Source organism: Phyllostomus discolor, chromosome 5 (assembly GCF_004126475.2).
Source record: "Phyllostomus discolor isolate MPI-MPIP mPhyDis1 chromosome 5, mPhyDis1.pri.v3, whole genome shotgun sequence".
Lineage (NCBI taxonomy): Eukaryota > Metazoa > Chordata > Mammalia > Chiroptera > Phyllostomidae > Phyllostomus > Phyllostomus discolor.
In genome coordinates, this window is record NC_040907.2 from 51802933 (window position 1) to 51817224 (window position 14292).

General features: G+C 35.1%; 1 protein-coding gene across 1 annotated transcript in view; it reads right to left on the bottom strand.

Moving 5' to 3' along the window:
* Nucleotides 1–14292, bottom strand: part of ANKRD13C (ankyrin repeat domain 13C) — an 83872-nt gene that overhangs the window by 11731 nt on the left and 57849 nt on the right. Inside the window, exons 9-11 of the mRNA XM_028511611.2 lie at nucleotides 11562–11723; nucleotides 3836–3915; nucleotides 1779–1877 (exon numbers count right to left, since the gene is read on the bottom strand). Coding sequence (XP_028367412.1) covers nucleotides 1779–1877; nucleotides 3836–3915; nucleotides 11562–11723 — 341 coding nt within the window. The remainder of the gene's footprint in view (nucleotides 1–1778; nucleotides 1878–3835; nucleotides 3916–11561; nucleotides 11724–14292) is intronic.

Below are 14292 nucleotides of genomic sequence, written 5' to 3' on the forward strand. Positions count from 1 at the left end.
AGTTATTATTCTCATCAATTTTCTTAAAGCCTAACATTATGCTACAGATTCTGTTTTCCTTACAGAGAAATTTTCTTTTTTCATATTTAGAATGCTATTTTGGTTGCATTTTGGAGACTTTTTATATAAGTGGAACACCAAGGATCCTTATGTTGAACTATCTTTGTCCCCCATAAATAAATAGTATCTCTCTAATTACTTTAACCTCTTCTGTCACTGCATTCACTATGCGGTATCAAAATTTAATTTTTTGCCATGCCTATTCTATTCATTGTTGTTACTAAAGTATTTGCTTTGCAATACTCCTATTTATGTTTCATTTATTTCCTTAGCTTTACAATATCTTTTTCATTTCATTTTACTATCATCTCATCTAGAGTGATCCACTTTACTCATTTCATTCTTTTAATGTTTTTCTATAGCACTTACAAAGAATTTTCTTCTTTCTCTCACCTATGTTTTATTCTAGAAAGGTATTTTTGGTCTGGCCTTTATATGCTATATTCCTTACTTTACTTTTCTCAGGGGAAATCATTATAAATGCTGCATTTATAGGTACTAATACACCCAGGTTTTTTCACATATTAGCATCTCTGAAATTGGGATAACTCCTAAAATTGATAGCATCCTATTATTGATCACATTTCTTCTTTATTAGAGTGTAAATCTGGTACGTTTTTTAGTTAATTGAGTCCAAGATATGATAATAATGCAGATTTGTGTGGCTCACTCCCTTTCTACATCTTCTGGGAACTGTCTAGCTCCATCTCTGATCTAAGGCTTGAGCACTGTAGAGTATATTCTATTTACTTTTCTTGGGTTTGGCTATTGGCGAGTATAAGAAATATAGAGACTTTGTAGACAGAAGTAGGTCCTGCTCTTTCCTATCATAATTTGTTTTAATGTATTAGGCCAGACTGGTAGAGAAGGAACTATGAAAAGAAAATAGCCTGGGGCTTTAATTCATCCCCTACTTTAGTGAGGAGCCTGAAGTTTCAGTTCTATCACAGTAAACTATAGCTACCTTTCTCCCATTCCACCCACTTTTTCCAAAACTGAATTTTTTTTTTTAAGATCTAACATGCTTTAATTAAGTGATTCATGCATCAGGCAGCATCCCCCCTAGTACTTTTCTTTAAAAGGTGCTCCAAATTGAGTTTTTTTTAATGAGCACCTGATGAGTACAACTTTGAGAGATATCCACTGAAATACTGTTTATAACAATGACAAACTACAATCAAAATGTTTATCAGTGGTGGGGTTGATAAAATAAATGATAATACATCAATACTGCAAAATACCAAGGAAAGAAAAAGATACACTGAAGAGTAACTAGGAAGTACAAAATACACTCACTTTTAAAAGAAAAAAACTCACAGAACAAAATGTAGACTATGCCAATTTTATAAAAATGCAAAAATACACAGAAAAAAACTAGATAAAAATAAACTATTCACCTATTAATTCTTAGTAAGGTGAAAGTAAACTGTAATTTTTCTTCTATACACTTTCATGCTGTTAGTTTTTTTTACAAAAATTGCTTATGTATTATTTTTATAACTAAACACTATTCAAACACTTATCTTGTCAAAATAATAAAAATGTTAATATTTGGTGAACTAGAAAATTTCTAGAAGGGTGCACACACTATCAAAACAACGGCTATTTGCTTTTGCATTTCAAAGGCCTTAAATTAACTACTTAGATGCAAATATTATTACAGCCTTTAGGGTTTAATAACATCTTTCATAAACTTGTATGGTTAAAAACAAACTTACGATTGAATTCCCAGGGGAAATTCCTGGCTCATGGCTATCGTGGCTTTAAATGTTTTCTTACTTTCTTTGCATACCAGTTCTCTACCAAGATGAGGAGCTCTGAAAGAGAAACATATATATATTAGCAAAGATTTTCCATGTGCTATCATCTTCCTAAGAAGAATCTGTCCCCTTACAATACTTAATTTGCTTATTCTAAGCACAGAAATAAATTACTATATTTTGCCTTGTATAATGCACTTTTTTGCCCAAATTTTTGTGGCAAAAATAAGGATGTGCATTATAGATGGGTAGTACTAATTCCATATCTCTATAAATGTTTTTAATTCTTTTGTTTATGCTTATGCATTAAATGTATAAGTCTAGAAAGCAATAATGATATCCACATTACAATACAATGGAATATTTTTTATACAGTGGAATAAATTTTTGGAATACAATAATTGATCCTGTTTCTAAATATAAATAAATAAAAATCGAATTAAAAAATTAAAATGAAAGATTTTTTTTCCTGACGGTTTGGGCCAAAAACATGGATAAGCATTATACATGAGAGCACATTACACAGAGCAAAATACAGTAATATTATACTAAAGGGAAATGAGAAATGTGTAAGAAATAAAACAAGGGTAACAAAGTGTAAAAGTTAAAAAAAATGACCATAACTCAACAAATTTTACATTGGATATGATGTTAATAATCACTTTTAGGAACAAAGCAAATCACAAAAATATTTTAGAATATCACTGTGTCTTTAGAATCACAATTCAATCTCTTTTACTGTCCACTGTCCCTTTATGGGTCGGTAGTATTGTATTGCCTGCCAAAAGAAAATATGTTCTATAAAGGATTGTACTTTATTTCACACAGTTGGCCAGGAAAAAAACCCTTTTATTTATCAATTCATTCAAAATATTTATCATTCATCATTCTTTTATTCAATAAATATATGTTGAACTATGTGCTAGTAATAACATTAGCAAATGTTTTATTTACGGATGGTGAGAAGTAATCTGGCATAAGCTAAAACACAGGGATAATGACAGGAGATGAGTTTGGAAAAACAAAAAGTAGATGAATAGTTAATGTCTTTACACACCACGTTAAAAATCCAGGATAATAACAGAATATAAAAATTCACCATAAAGTGAACTCAAATAAGGAACGTCACTGGGCAATTCCACACATTATATTTCCTTAGAACAATGTCCTATAGGCTTTCTAGAGCAGGTAAATTGGTAGCAGGGATATAAAAAGAAAACTCTATAACTCTGTCAAAGAGTGCACATAACTGAGGATACCTCACCCTTATCATGCTTAATCCATAATTTCTTTTTTTTTTTTAAGGGAAGGGAGGGAGAAAGAGAAGACGAGAGACATCAATGTCCCAATCAGGGACCTGGCCTGCAACCCAGCCCTGAATGGGAATCAAACCAGCGACCCTTTGGTTTGCAGGGTGGCACGTATCCACTGAGCCACACCAGCCAGGGCCATAACTTCTTTCTTATCCTTACTCAAGGATATGTTTTATTTCAGAGAGACAGAAAGAATGATAGAGACAGAGAAACATCGATGTGAGAAACATTAATCAGTTGCCACCCCTAAGTGCCCCAACCAGGGATCAAATCACAACCTAAGTATGTGCCCTGACCAGAACCAGCAACCTTTTGGTGTATGGGATGACACGCTAACCACCACCACCTGGCCAGAGCATCCATATTTTTAAAGGTAAAAGAACTGCTCCAGACAAAAGTGCTAGTAATTCTCTCTCAAACAATTTTATATATAAATATTCATGTTTTTGCAAATTATTCTTTATTTATTGATTTATTCACTTTGAGAGAGAGAGAGAGAGAAACAGAGAAACATCAATGTGCAGTTGCTGGGGGTTATGGCCTGCAACCCAAGCATGTACCCTGGCTGGGAATCGAACCTGCAACACTTTGGTTCATAGCCCACGCTCAATCCACTGAGCTACACCAGCCAGGGCACAAATTATTCTTTTTAAAAACCAAAGAATACAAAAATAAACAAAATAAATCAAAACACCCACTTACTTTCCATTTTCAGCAGATATATATTCTTCCCATGTAATGGTGTTCTGAGGCGGAGGAGTAAGGGACTGTCTTCGAACCGGCTGTCAAAAAGGAAAAAATAAAGAGAGAGAGGTAAGGGAGAGAAACAGAGACACACAGTGAGAGACGCAGAAAGAGGGAGACAGACAGGGAGGGAGGGAAAAAATGACATTTTTTAAAATACAAAAACATACAATAAACTGTTTAAACTACTAAATTGTTTCATCTCTTTAATATAATGCTTTTGAGAATTTACTTGCAAGATCATTCCATTATGATTTAAGCTCTATCAGTAATATGTATTATCAATTTTTAAAATCTCAAATATGAAGGTAAGTTATCAAGTAATAAAACCCAATTCATTCAATGTTTTTAATCTTCTAAAATGTTCCTGGCATTAGACTACAATAATGAACATGGTACCTACAGAGAAATATAAAAACTAACCCTAACTTGAAGGAGTTTACAATTCAAAGAAAAAAAATACAGACATAAAGAGTTAATCAGAAATACAAAATATGATATGATCAAAGGCCAAATAAGCTTATGAAAAAAAAAATAGAGGAGTTTAGAAAAGAGAGCAATCTTCTGTAGATAATAAATTCATACTAGGGGACTGAGGTTCATATTTACATGAAAGCAAAACACATGTAGAATGACTATTTGATCAACAACTCTGGTAAAAGGTCATGTCAGATTTTAAAACTTACACCTTGTCTTTGTTAAATATGAATCTGGATCACTCTAGAGAAACAATAACTTAGAGGAACAACAGCTTGGGGTAAGCCTCACAGAATCAAAACCCATCTTTGCTACTTCCAGCTTTTTGATGTAAGAGAGATTAATTTCTTTAAATCTCATTTTCCTTTCTGTACAATGGAACAATGACACTCCTTAGATCACTGTAATAATTAATTGAGATGATAAATGGAAAATACTTAACACAATGCCCAAGTTTACAATACCAATGTTTTAAACCAACATAAAGAAAACAAGCCCTGGCTGGCATAGCTCAGTGGATTGAGCGCGGGCTGGGAACCAAAGTGTCCCAGGTTCGATTCCCAGCCAGGGTACATTCCTGGGTTGCAGGCCATAACCCCCAGCAACCGCACATTGATGTTTCTCTCTCTCTCTCTCTCTCCCTCCCTCCCTCCCTTCCCTCTCTAAAAATATATAAATAAAATCTTAAAAAAAAAAAAGAAAACAAAAACTTGTTGAGGGTGCATATAAAATCAGTGTTGAACCTACAGAAGCTGAATTAGAGTTCATGGCACTCCATTTGGATTAGGCACTGGAGAATTATCTGTAACTCTCCAATATAATGTTTTGTAATAATCATCACTAATTAAAATACATGCATATGAGTAAATAACCAATGTTTACGTGACTTGCAAGTCTATAACAAGTCAAGCAATATCAATTTCCATACCCAATTTATTCTTATATAACCAGCTGTGACCAAGCAGCCATTAATTTTTAATACTGTTTTTTAAACTTTATTAAAATTTTAAATACAGTTCACCATTAAAATGGGATTGTCTCTTGAATTTGATAGATCCCTCCCTTTACTTTTTTGACCACCTATTTTTTAACTATGCATGTTCATTTATATGTATCTTTCCTAAAAAGCTTATTATTTAAGTTTAAAAGAACTGTATTCTCAAAATTATCTATAAAATGCATAGAAATGTATCTTTCCTGTCTTAATGCCCATTGTCAAATATAATTAAGATAGTATCAGGTACATGCTGCTTTCCCTGTGTTTATAAATTCTGTGTCTAGGAGAGAAAAAAAAAAAAGACAGCTATTTGTTATCTTTTTTCTAATCAGACTTATCAGTTCTGTTTGATGTTCTTTCATACTGCACCCTGCCACATTCAACAAAATAAAATTATATGTATAGATGAACATCTGATAGAATTAATATTTTCTTTAAATTTATTCTATTTATAATTGAACTCTAAAATAATTCAATTATAATTCATCAGTTCTTCCCTATCAAACGTCCAAACAATAGATGAGATAAATCAGGTCTATACAGAAGGTATCCAGCCATGTAATATGAAAAATAGAGACATTTATTGAAGAAGATACAAGAAGAAGAAGATATTGAAGAAGAAACACTGCACATAGGACAATGACGCGTCAGTCCTCTCTCAAGCAGGCACCTTGGGACTTCACACAGTTCTCCCAGTGCCATCAGCTGCCCTGTCATATTTTCCTGAGTCTCATCAATGGTCTGAAATCTCTTCCCTTTCAAAAGTGATTTTACTTTTGGGAAAAGCCAGAAGTCGCAAGGCACTAAAGCTGGACTGTAGGTGGGTGAGTCACCTGGGTGATTTGATGTTTCACCAAAACACTCTGCCTGAGACACGATGCATGAGTGGGCGCATTGTCCTAATAATCCTGCCAATCACCTGATGCCCACAACTGCAGCCTTCAGAATCATCCAAATAGTTTCCACGGAGGAATGTTCAAGCTTATTGCAAACTTGATGCAGATTCATTGCTCTACTCACTCAGTCATTTTGAATGTGATGGCCACACAGTACACATGCTCACTCAAGGGGTGTCTACCGCCCCACTGACTAGTACAGTGAAGTTGTCATTGTTCATGCATGTGCACTCCAGCCCACTCTCCTGGGCTGCCAGTTGATGTCAGTGTCACGCACACCATTCCCGTTATACTAGCAATGGCTGGACTTTTTCCAGACAGACCTTGTATATTTTCATTAGCCAAACATTAAAAATAACCTTTAAAAAAAAAGATTTATTTATTTATTTTTAGAGAGGAGAAGGGAAGGAGAAGGAGAGGGAGAGAAATATAATATGTTGTTGCCTCCCAAACACCCCCTACTGGGGACCTGGCCCACAACCCAGGTATGTGCCCTGACTGGGAATAGAACCGGCTACCCTTTAGTTCACAGGGCAGCACTCAATCCACTGAGCCACACCAGGCAGGACAAAAATAATCTTAAAAGTATTACAAAACTAACAAATAACAATACAGCCATAGTTCTTCATAATTCTTGATAAAGTACTTACGCCAGATTAAAAAATGTTATGATTTTTAAAATTTAATACTGAACTTTAAAAAATGCCTTCTAAGATCAGGAAAAACGCATAGCACCTGCTGTCATTACTTTTATTCAGCATTATACTGGTATTATTTTCTAGTGCAATAGGCACAAATAAACAAACAAACAAATAAAGACACAGAGATTAACAATGAAAGTATAGTTCTCTCTCACCTGATGGCATAATCATCTATTTAAAATCATAAGGAATCTATAAAAAACTATATAATATATTAATTTAGCAATACAGAAAAATCTAATGCATTTCTTTCTATTGGCAATGCACAACTAGAAATGAAATTTAAAAACATCATTTATGATGGCATTAAAATACAAACATTAAGAGATAAATTTAGTCAGATCTCCACAATATTTGTATACTGCAAACTAAAAACATGTCTGAGAGAAACTATTTATGATTTAAATAGATGGAGATACGTACATGAAACAGGTGATTCAGTATGTTTAAGACATCACCTCTCCCCATATAAATCTATGGATTCAACACCATACCAATACAAATTCCAGAGGCAATTCAACAGAGAGGGATACCCTTTCTCCACTGGTGCTAGATGAACGGGACATCCAAGGCAAAAAAAAATAGGCCTTGACTTCAACAGCACACCTTGTACAAAACTAACTAGTTCATGGACTTCAATGTAAAACATAAAGTACAAGAGGAGTTGTAGAGAAAAAAAGTGTACAAGAAAACTTTAAGGGCCTGGAGCTAGGCAAAGATTCTTAGACTTGGCACAAAACATAAAACAAAGATCGATAAATTGAACCTCATCAAAATTAAAAACTTCCTCTGCAAAAACTGTTACCAGGATGAAAAGATAGGCTACAGAGAGGGAGGAAAATATCTGCAAAATGTGTATCTAATGAAGAACTAATATCTGGAAGGAACATATAAACATCTTTAAAAACCCAACAACAACAAAAAAATCCAATCTAAAAATGGGCAAAAGACACAAAGAGACATTTCATCAAACAGGATGTAACAGATATGTCCAGAAGGAATCCAGCCACGTAATATAAAAACCAGAGACAATCATTAACAGAGTTCAGAGGGGAGAGGAGAGGGAATTTCAGGGGAAGAGTTTACAGGAATGAGTATAAAGGACACATGGATAAAAACGAGGGACAGGTGGAAATGGGAGAAAGGAGGGGAGGGTTGGATGCGGGGGTTGGGATAGGAGTAAAAGATAGAAAATTGTACTGCAACAACAATTTAAATAAAATTTTTTAAAAAAGATGTAAGAAACATTGTACACAGGATAATGACACCTCAGTCCCCTTCCAAGTAGGCACCATAGGACTTCACACAGTTCTCCCAATTGCCATCAGTTGCCCTGTTATATTTTCCTGAATCTCACCAACAGTCTGAAATCTCTTCCCTTTCAAAGGTGATTTTTACTTTTGAGAAAAGTCAGGAGCTACAAGGCACCAAATCTGAGCTGTAAGGGGGCTAAGTCACCTGGGTGATTTGATGTTTCACCAAAACACTCTGCACAAGACAATGCATGAGAAGACACTGATGAAGCTGCCAATCACCAGTTGCCCTCAATCACTGAGGTCTTCTGAATCATCCAAATAGTTTCCGGGGAGGAATGTTCAAGCTTATTGCAAACTTGACACAGATTCATTGCTCTACTTGCTCAGTCATTTTGAATGTGACGGCCACACAGTATACTCGACAGTGTCTACAGCCCCCACTGACTAGTACAGTGAGGTCATCATTGTTCAAGCATGCGCATTCCAGTCCACTCTCCTTCGCTGCCAGTTTCTATCGGTGTCATGAAAACCATTCCCCTTATATTAACAATGGCTGGGCCTTTTCTGGACAGACCTCATACAGATGGCAAATAAGCACATGAAAAGATGATCAGTCAACCTCATTATGCATTCTACATATGTGAACCTACAATTATCTCCAAGTAAAACATTGAGTAAACAAAAACCAAGCAGGCTTTTATGCAGAAATTGATTGATGCATAGATTCAATACCATACTAATCAAAATCCTACCAAGTGTTCTATTTTTTTGAAGAATTGACAAGTTGATTTAAATATTCATCAAAAACTGTAAAGTTTGCCCTTGGCCAGGTAGTTCAGTTGGCTGGAACATTGTCCAGTGGACCAAAAGATTGCAGGTTCCATCACAAGTCAAAGTGTGTGCAGAAGGCAACCAATCGATATTTCTCACATCAATGTTTCTCTTCTCTTTCTCTCTCCTTCCCTCTTTTCCTTTTCTCCTTCCTTCCCTCTCTCCCTCTCCCCCTTCTCTCTCTAAAATCAATAAAAACATATCCTCAGGTGTGGATTAAAAAAACTGTAAAATTTAAGGGGCTACGATTCACATGGGAACTGTTTTATTTGCTTTCTTACCAGAAGTCAAAAACCTTAATTATTTTATTTAATTCATATTACTTTGTTGTATTATATAGCTATCCAAAATTAAACTATGTCTTAATTTCAATGTGCAAAACTACAGTTTATTAAAATGCCATTTAAAGACCACTTTAACAATTCAAGTGCATCAAGTCACAATCTCTACCCTAAAGAAAATTAAGTAGTATACTGTAAGTTTAAATATAGATAAATCAGATAATCAGAGACAATCAGCAAATGGTCCATGAAATGGTATTCTATAAGGTTTTTGTTCCATGTACTCATCCTAAAATGGTTTGCTGACAAAATTAAGCAAAGGTAGCAATAACCAGCACAACAAAATCATTTTTAAAAAATAACTTTTAATAAAAGTTAAATCACAGTACAAGTCTGAAGAAACAGTCTTTTGTCTGGTCAACAATGTGTGAGAGACGCAGCTTTGTCAAAAATTGAGTTCAGCATTTCCTCTCCCAATCCATTTCTATTTTTGAACGTGTCATACCCTTTATCTCCTAGTGATCAGGACATCTTTAAATACCAGATGGCTTCTGAAAAATTAAGTCTGGTGAAGCTCTACTCAATCTCAAAGCCTAAAGAAAAATGAGGAGTACAAAGAGGACCTGGGAGGAAGAGGACAGGATCAAGCTAAACTAGCATGATCACGGATTTAACTGAAACATTTAATGAGGATTCTCAAACACTTTACATCTTGTGCTTATTTAATTGAACCATGGCTGATCCACTCAATATGTGAACTTTCTAAACATTAAAATATTTTCCTGGCATACACACACAGTGTTACCATGAATTAGTTGGAACCTGGCATATTATTCTGAAAAGTCTGTCTATCCCTAAAACATTAATCTGGCACAATACCATAGAGAGAGACTAAACATTCAAGAAATTCAAGCCTCCTCATAGTACCTTTTAATCTTTTTACATTTGTGATTTATATTTTATACCACAAACCAGAACTCACACATGTACATATTTAGAAAACACATACTCCTTGACAATATTGTTTCATAAAGCAATAATGACGCCCACTGTATGCGATGTGCTCTGGATTTTCACTACTATCTTTATTTAGATTTGAATTTAAAAAGGTTGGTCATGCCCTGGCTGGCGTAGCTCAGTGGATTGAGCGCGGACTGCGAACCAAAGTGTAGCAGGTTCGACTCCCAGTCAGGGCACATGCCTGGGTTGCAGGCCATGACCCCCAGCAACCACACATTGATGTTTCTCTCTCTCTCTCTCTCTCCCTCCCTTCCCTCTCTAAAAATAAATAAATAAAATCTTTAAAAAAATAACAGTTAAAAAAAAAAAAGGTTGGTCACAAACCACTAAAACTGATTTCATCATCTACTAGGAGGTCCCTATCCTGCAATTTGAGAAACACTTCTTTAAAATTTAGTAAAATGTTAACATTTGAGGAATCTTAGTGAAGGATATCCAAAAATTGTTTGAACTATTTCAGGGCTTTCTGTAAATCTAAAATTTCAAAATAAAAAATAAATTTAAGAATCCTGGCCTTGGCTGGGTGGCTCAGTTGGTTAGAGCTTCGTCCTAATACACCACATTGCAGGTTCAATATCCTGTCAGGGCACATACAAGAATCAACTTATGAATGCATAAATAAGTGGAACAATAAACTGATGTTTCTCTCACTTAATTCCTCTCTCTCTCTAAAATCAATAAATAATTTTTTTTAAAAAAGAAGCCATTCTTCATCTTTCATCTTATTAGGGAATAAGACTACAGAGAGAGTTAACATGTCTCACATATGTCTCTTTGTATTTCCTAAGTTCCCCTCCCTTTTCTCTACTGTCACACAATTCTTTGTATACAGCATGCTTTCAAAAACACACACTGAATAAAATTTTATGGGAAGTTACAGGCTAGAAATGATTCATAAGTAAGTGGGCCTTTATTTAGGCCTTCAAAGCTGTCAAATGATTTCACTTGGAGAAGTAGAAAAAAGAATATGCACAAAGGGACATAGATTAAAAATTAACACTGGGTTTCATGCTTATAAAATGATATAATCTATTTGTTAGTGAAGCCTCACAGACCAAGTACAGATTCACAAAAACAAATCATTCAAGGCTATATCAAAAAAATAAATTAAGAAAGGGTGTTTATAGTCAACAAAACCTATGATTGTACTTATATAAAATCACTAAATACCAGGAATGAAGTCTACCCCCTCTCTCCTTAGAACATTATAAATTAGAAATTATACCTCAAAATTCTGTTCCATTATGTTTCCACCTTTACTCAAGCTCTCCATAATGGCCTTATTTCGAAGAATATCTTCTTCACTGAGATGCTCTCTTCTTTTTCTTGATTCTAAAACAAGTCCATTTACCAGATAAAAGTCGGCCAAAAAGTTTCCTACTCTTTCCTAAAACACAAACATTCAAAATAATAAAAAAATTAAGTTTGTCTTACATTTTAAAAGTTTCAAAGTAATATACATACGTGTATACCTGTTTTTCTATAGCATGTAACATTAAGGTATAAATACATATTCCTTTGGCACTTGAAATTATCTCAATATCCTATGTATTCTCTTAGATTAATATATAAAATTATGTTTTAAATCTGTAAAGAAAACTTGAAACACACTGATGTATGGTAGATACATCTAAATAAAAATACCACATAGTAAGCCCTGGCTGGTGTAGCTCAGTGGATTGAGCGCGGGCTGGGAACCAAAGTGTCCCAGGTTCGATTCCCAGCCAGGGTACATTCCTGGGTTGCAGGCCATAACCCCCAGCAACCGCACATTGATGTCTCTCTCTCTGTTTCTCTCTCTCTCTCTCTCTCCCCCCCTTCCTTCCCTCCCTAAAAATAAATAAATAAAATCTTTAAAAAAAAAAAAATACCACATAGTATTCCTTTAGAATCTCAAGCACAAAGCATCTGAAAACTTTAGCTGATAGTCAAACATTATGAGTAACAAGGAGGGTCAGGGATAATTACTGTTCCCATTTTATAGATAGAAAAGAAAGTGGACTACAAAGAAACAGTCTAAGTCACATAGAAGTCTCTAGTACCACTAGAATTATTCACCCGTTCCAATACTCTATTCTCTAACAGGAACCTTAGGTTACAGTTGCTTGCTGCTTTCAACAAAGAGAGAACAACAGAGAGTCCAGCTCACCAATACAGTATGACTGTCTACATTCGGAACTGGGGACAGGGAAACTCAAGAGGCATAAGGGACATTGAGAAGAGAGCTGTTATTTCCTTTCAAAGAGGTCCTCCTTCAACATCAACCTTTACCCTTTTAACAGACCCAATAGGTGGTCAGAGTTTGGAATGCCTTACTTCAAAACAACATGATGGAAAACAAGCTTCCCATTTCTACCTGCATGCAAATCACTTGGTCTCCCTCTTACTACCGTTTCCTAGCATTCCAAAACTATGTGTTTAGAGTTGCTTCCATGTCCACCTTGCTTTTGGTGGCTTCTTTACCAGTCACCAGAAAGCAAAGCATTCTGTACCTGTTTCTACCTACAAAATGGGAACCGTAAGCATTACTGACTCCCTCCTTACCTGTCAAAGATTTAAGATCACCTAGATGCTGTTCAAGAGCTTTGAGCTGCTTAGCAGCAGCACTAGATGAATAGCAGCTTCAATTTTTATCTTCTCTTGAAGTGATCTTTCTAATGCTGTCCAGAAGAACAGAGTACAAACAAGACTTTTAGCCAACAAATAGGATTGCAGTGTAGGCTCTCCCAGCTGCAAACCCTATCATGCTATTTGTTGCCAAACAGGCTTAGAGAGGCAAGTTGATGAGCCTAGACCTCAGAGTGAGGATTTTTCTGTGGCTGTGAAACACTCAGGTGATAAGTAGCTGTTTTTGAAATCTTATAAAGAAAAAGCATTTATTAAAAGTATACCATAAAAATAAAAATTTTAAGTGTATAGTTCCCATAATTCAGCCATTTTATTGCTTGCTATCTATGACACTGCAATGGAATGTAAAAGAATGGTAAATGCAACATCATTCATAATGGCAGAAAACTGGACACAAATGTGTGTCCATTCATCTAAATGTCTAAAAATAAGAGACTGGATAAATTACAATATACCCAAACTATGGACTACTGTGCAGTTGTTAAAGAGAATGAAGTAGTAATACTAATAAGAAAAAGTTCCTAAGACATACAAAAGAATGGGGGAGGGGTTGCAAAAATAGATATGATACTTTATTAAAAAATAAATAACTAAAGCTATATATTACTATGGATATATATTTATGGAAAGCATAAAAAAAGGTCTGAAGGATATACAAATGGATAACCTTACAGAAGGGTTTGTGAGTAGTGGTTAAGCTTTATGTGCAAGGTTGTGTAATGGTTAATTTTATGTCAACTTGGCAAAACTGTGGTGCCCAATCGTTTGGTCAAACACCAGTCTAGCTGCTTCAGTGAAGGTATTTTTTAGATGTAATTATCACTTAAGTCAGTAGACCTGGAGTACAGCAGGTACTCCATAATGTGAGTAGGCCTCATCCAATCAATTGCAGGCCTTAAAAATAAACCCTGTTTCCCAAAGGAAAGGCAATCCTGCCTCAAGAGGACAACACAGAAACCAGGCCTGAGATTCCAGCAAGCAGATTTCAGACTCAAGACCACACCAACTCTTCCCTGGATCTCAGCCTGCTACACTGCTCTATAGATCTCAGGCTTGTCTTTCATTCATGTGAACTAATTCCTTAAAATGAATCAATCTCTCCCCATCCCTCTCTCCTTCTCTTCAAATATCTACCTATATATCTGTATTCCTGTATAGGAGATCCCTATATCTCTATACCTGTATCTATATATCTATATACCTATATCTATATAGGTAGATATTTAGAGAGAGAGAGAGAGAGAGATCTCCTATTGTGTTTGTTTCTCAGAGGACCCTGACTACCAACACAGGCTGTTTTTGTGTTTCTAATAACATTATATTTATTT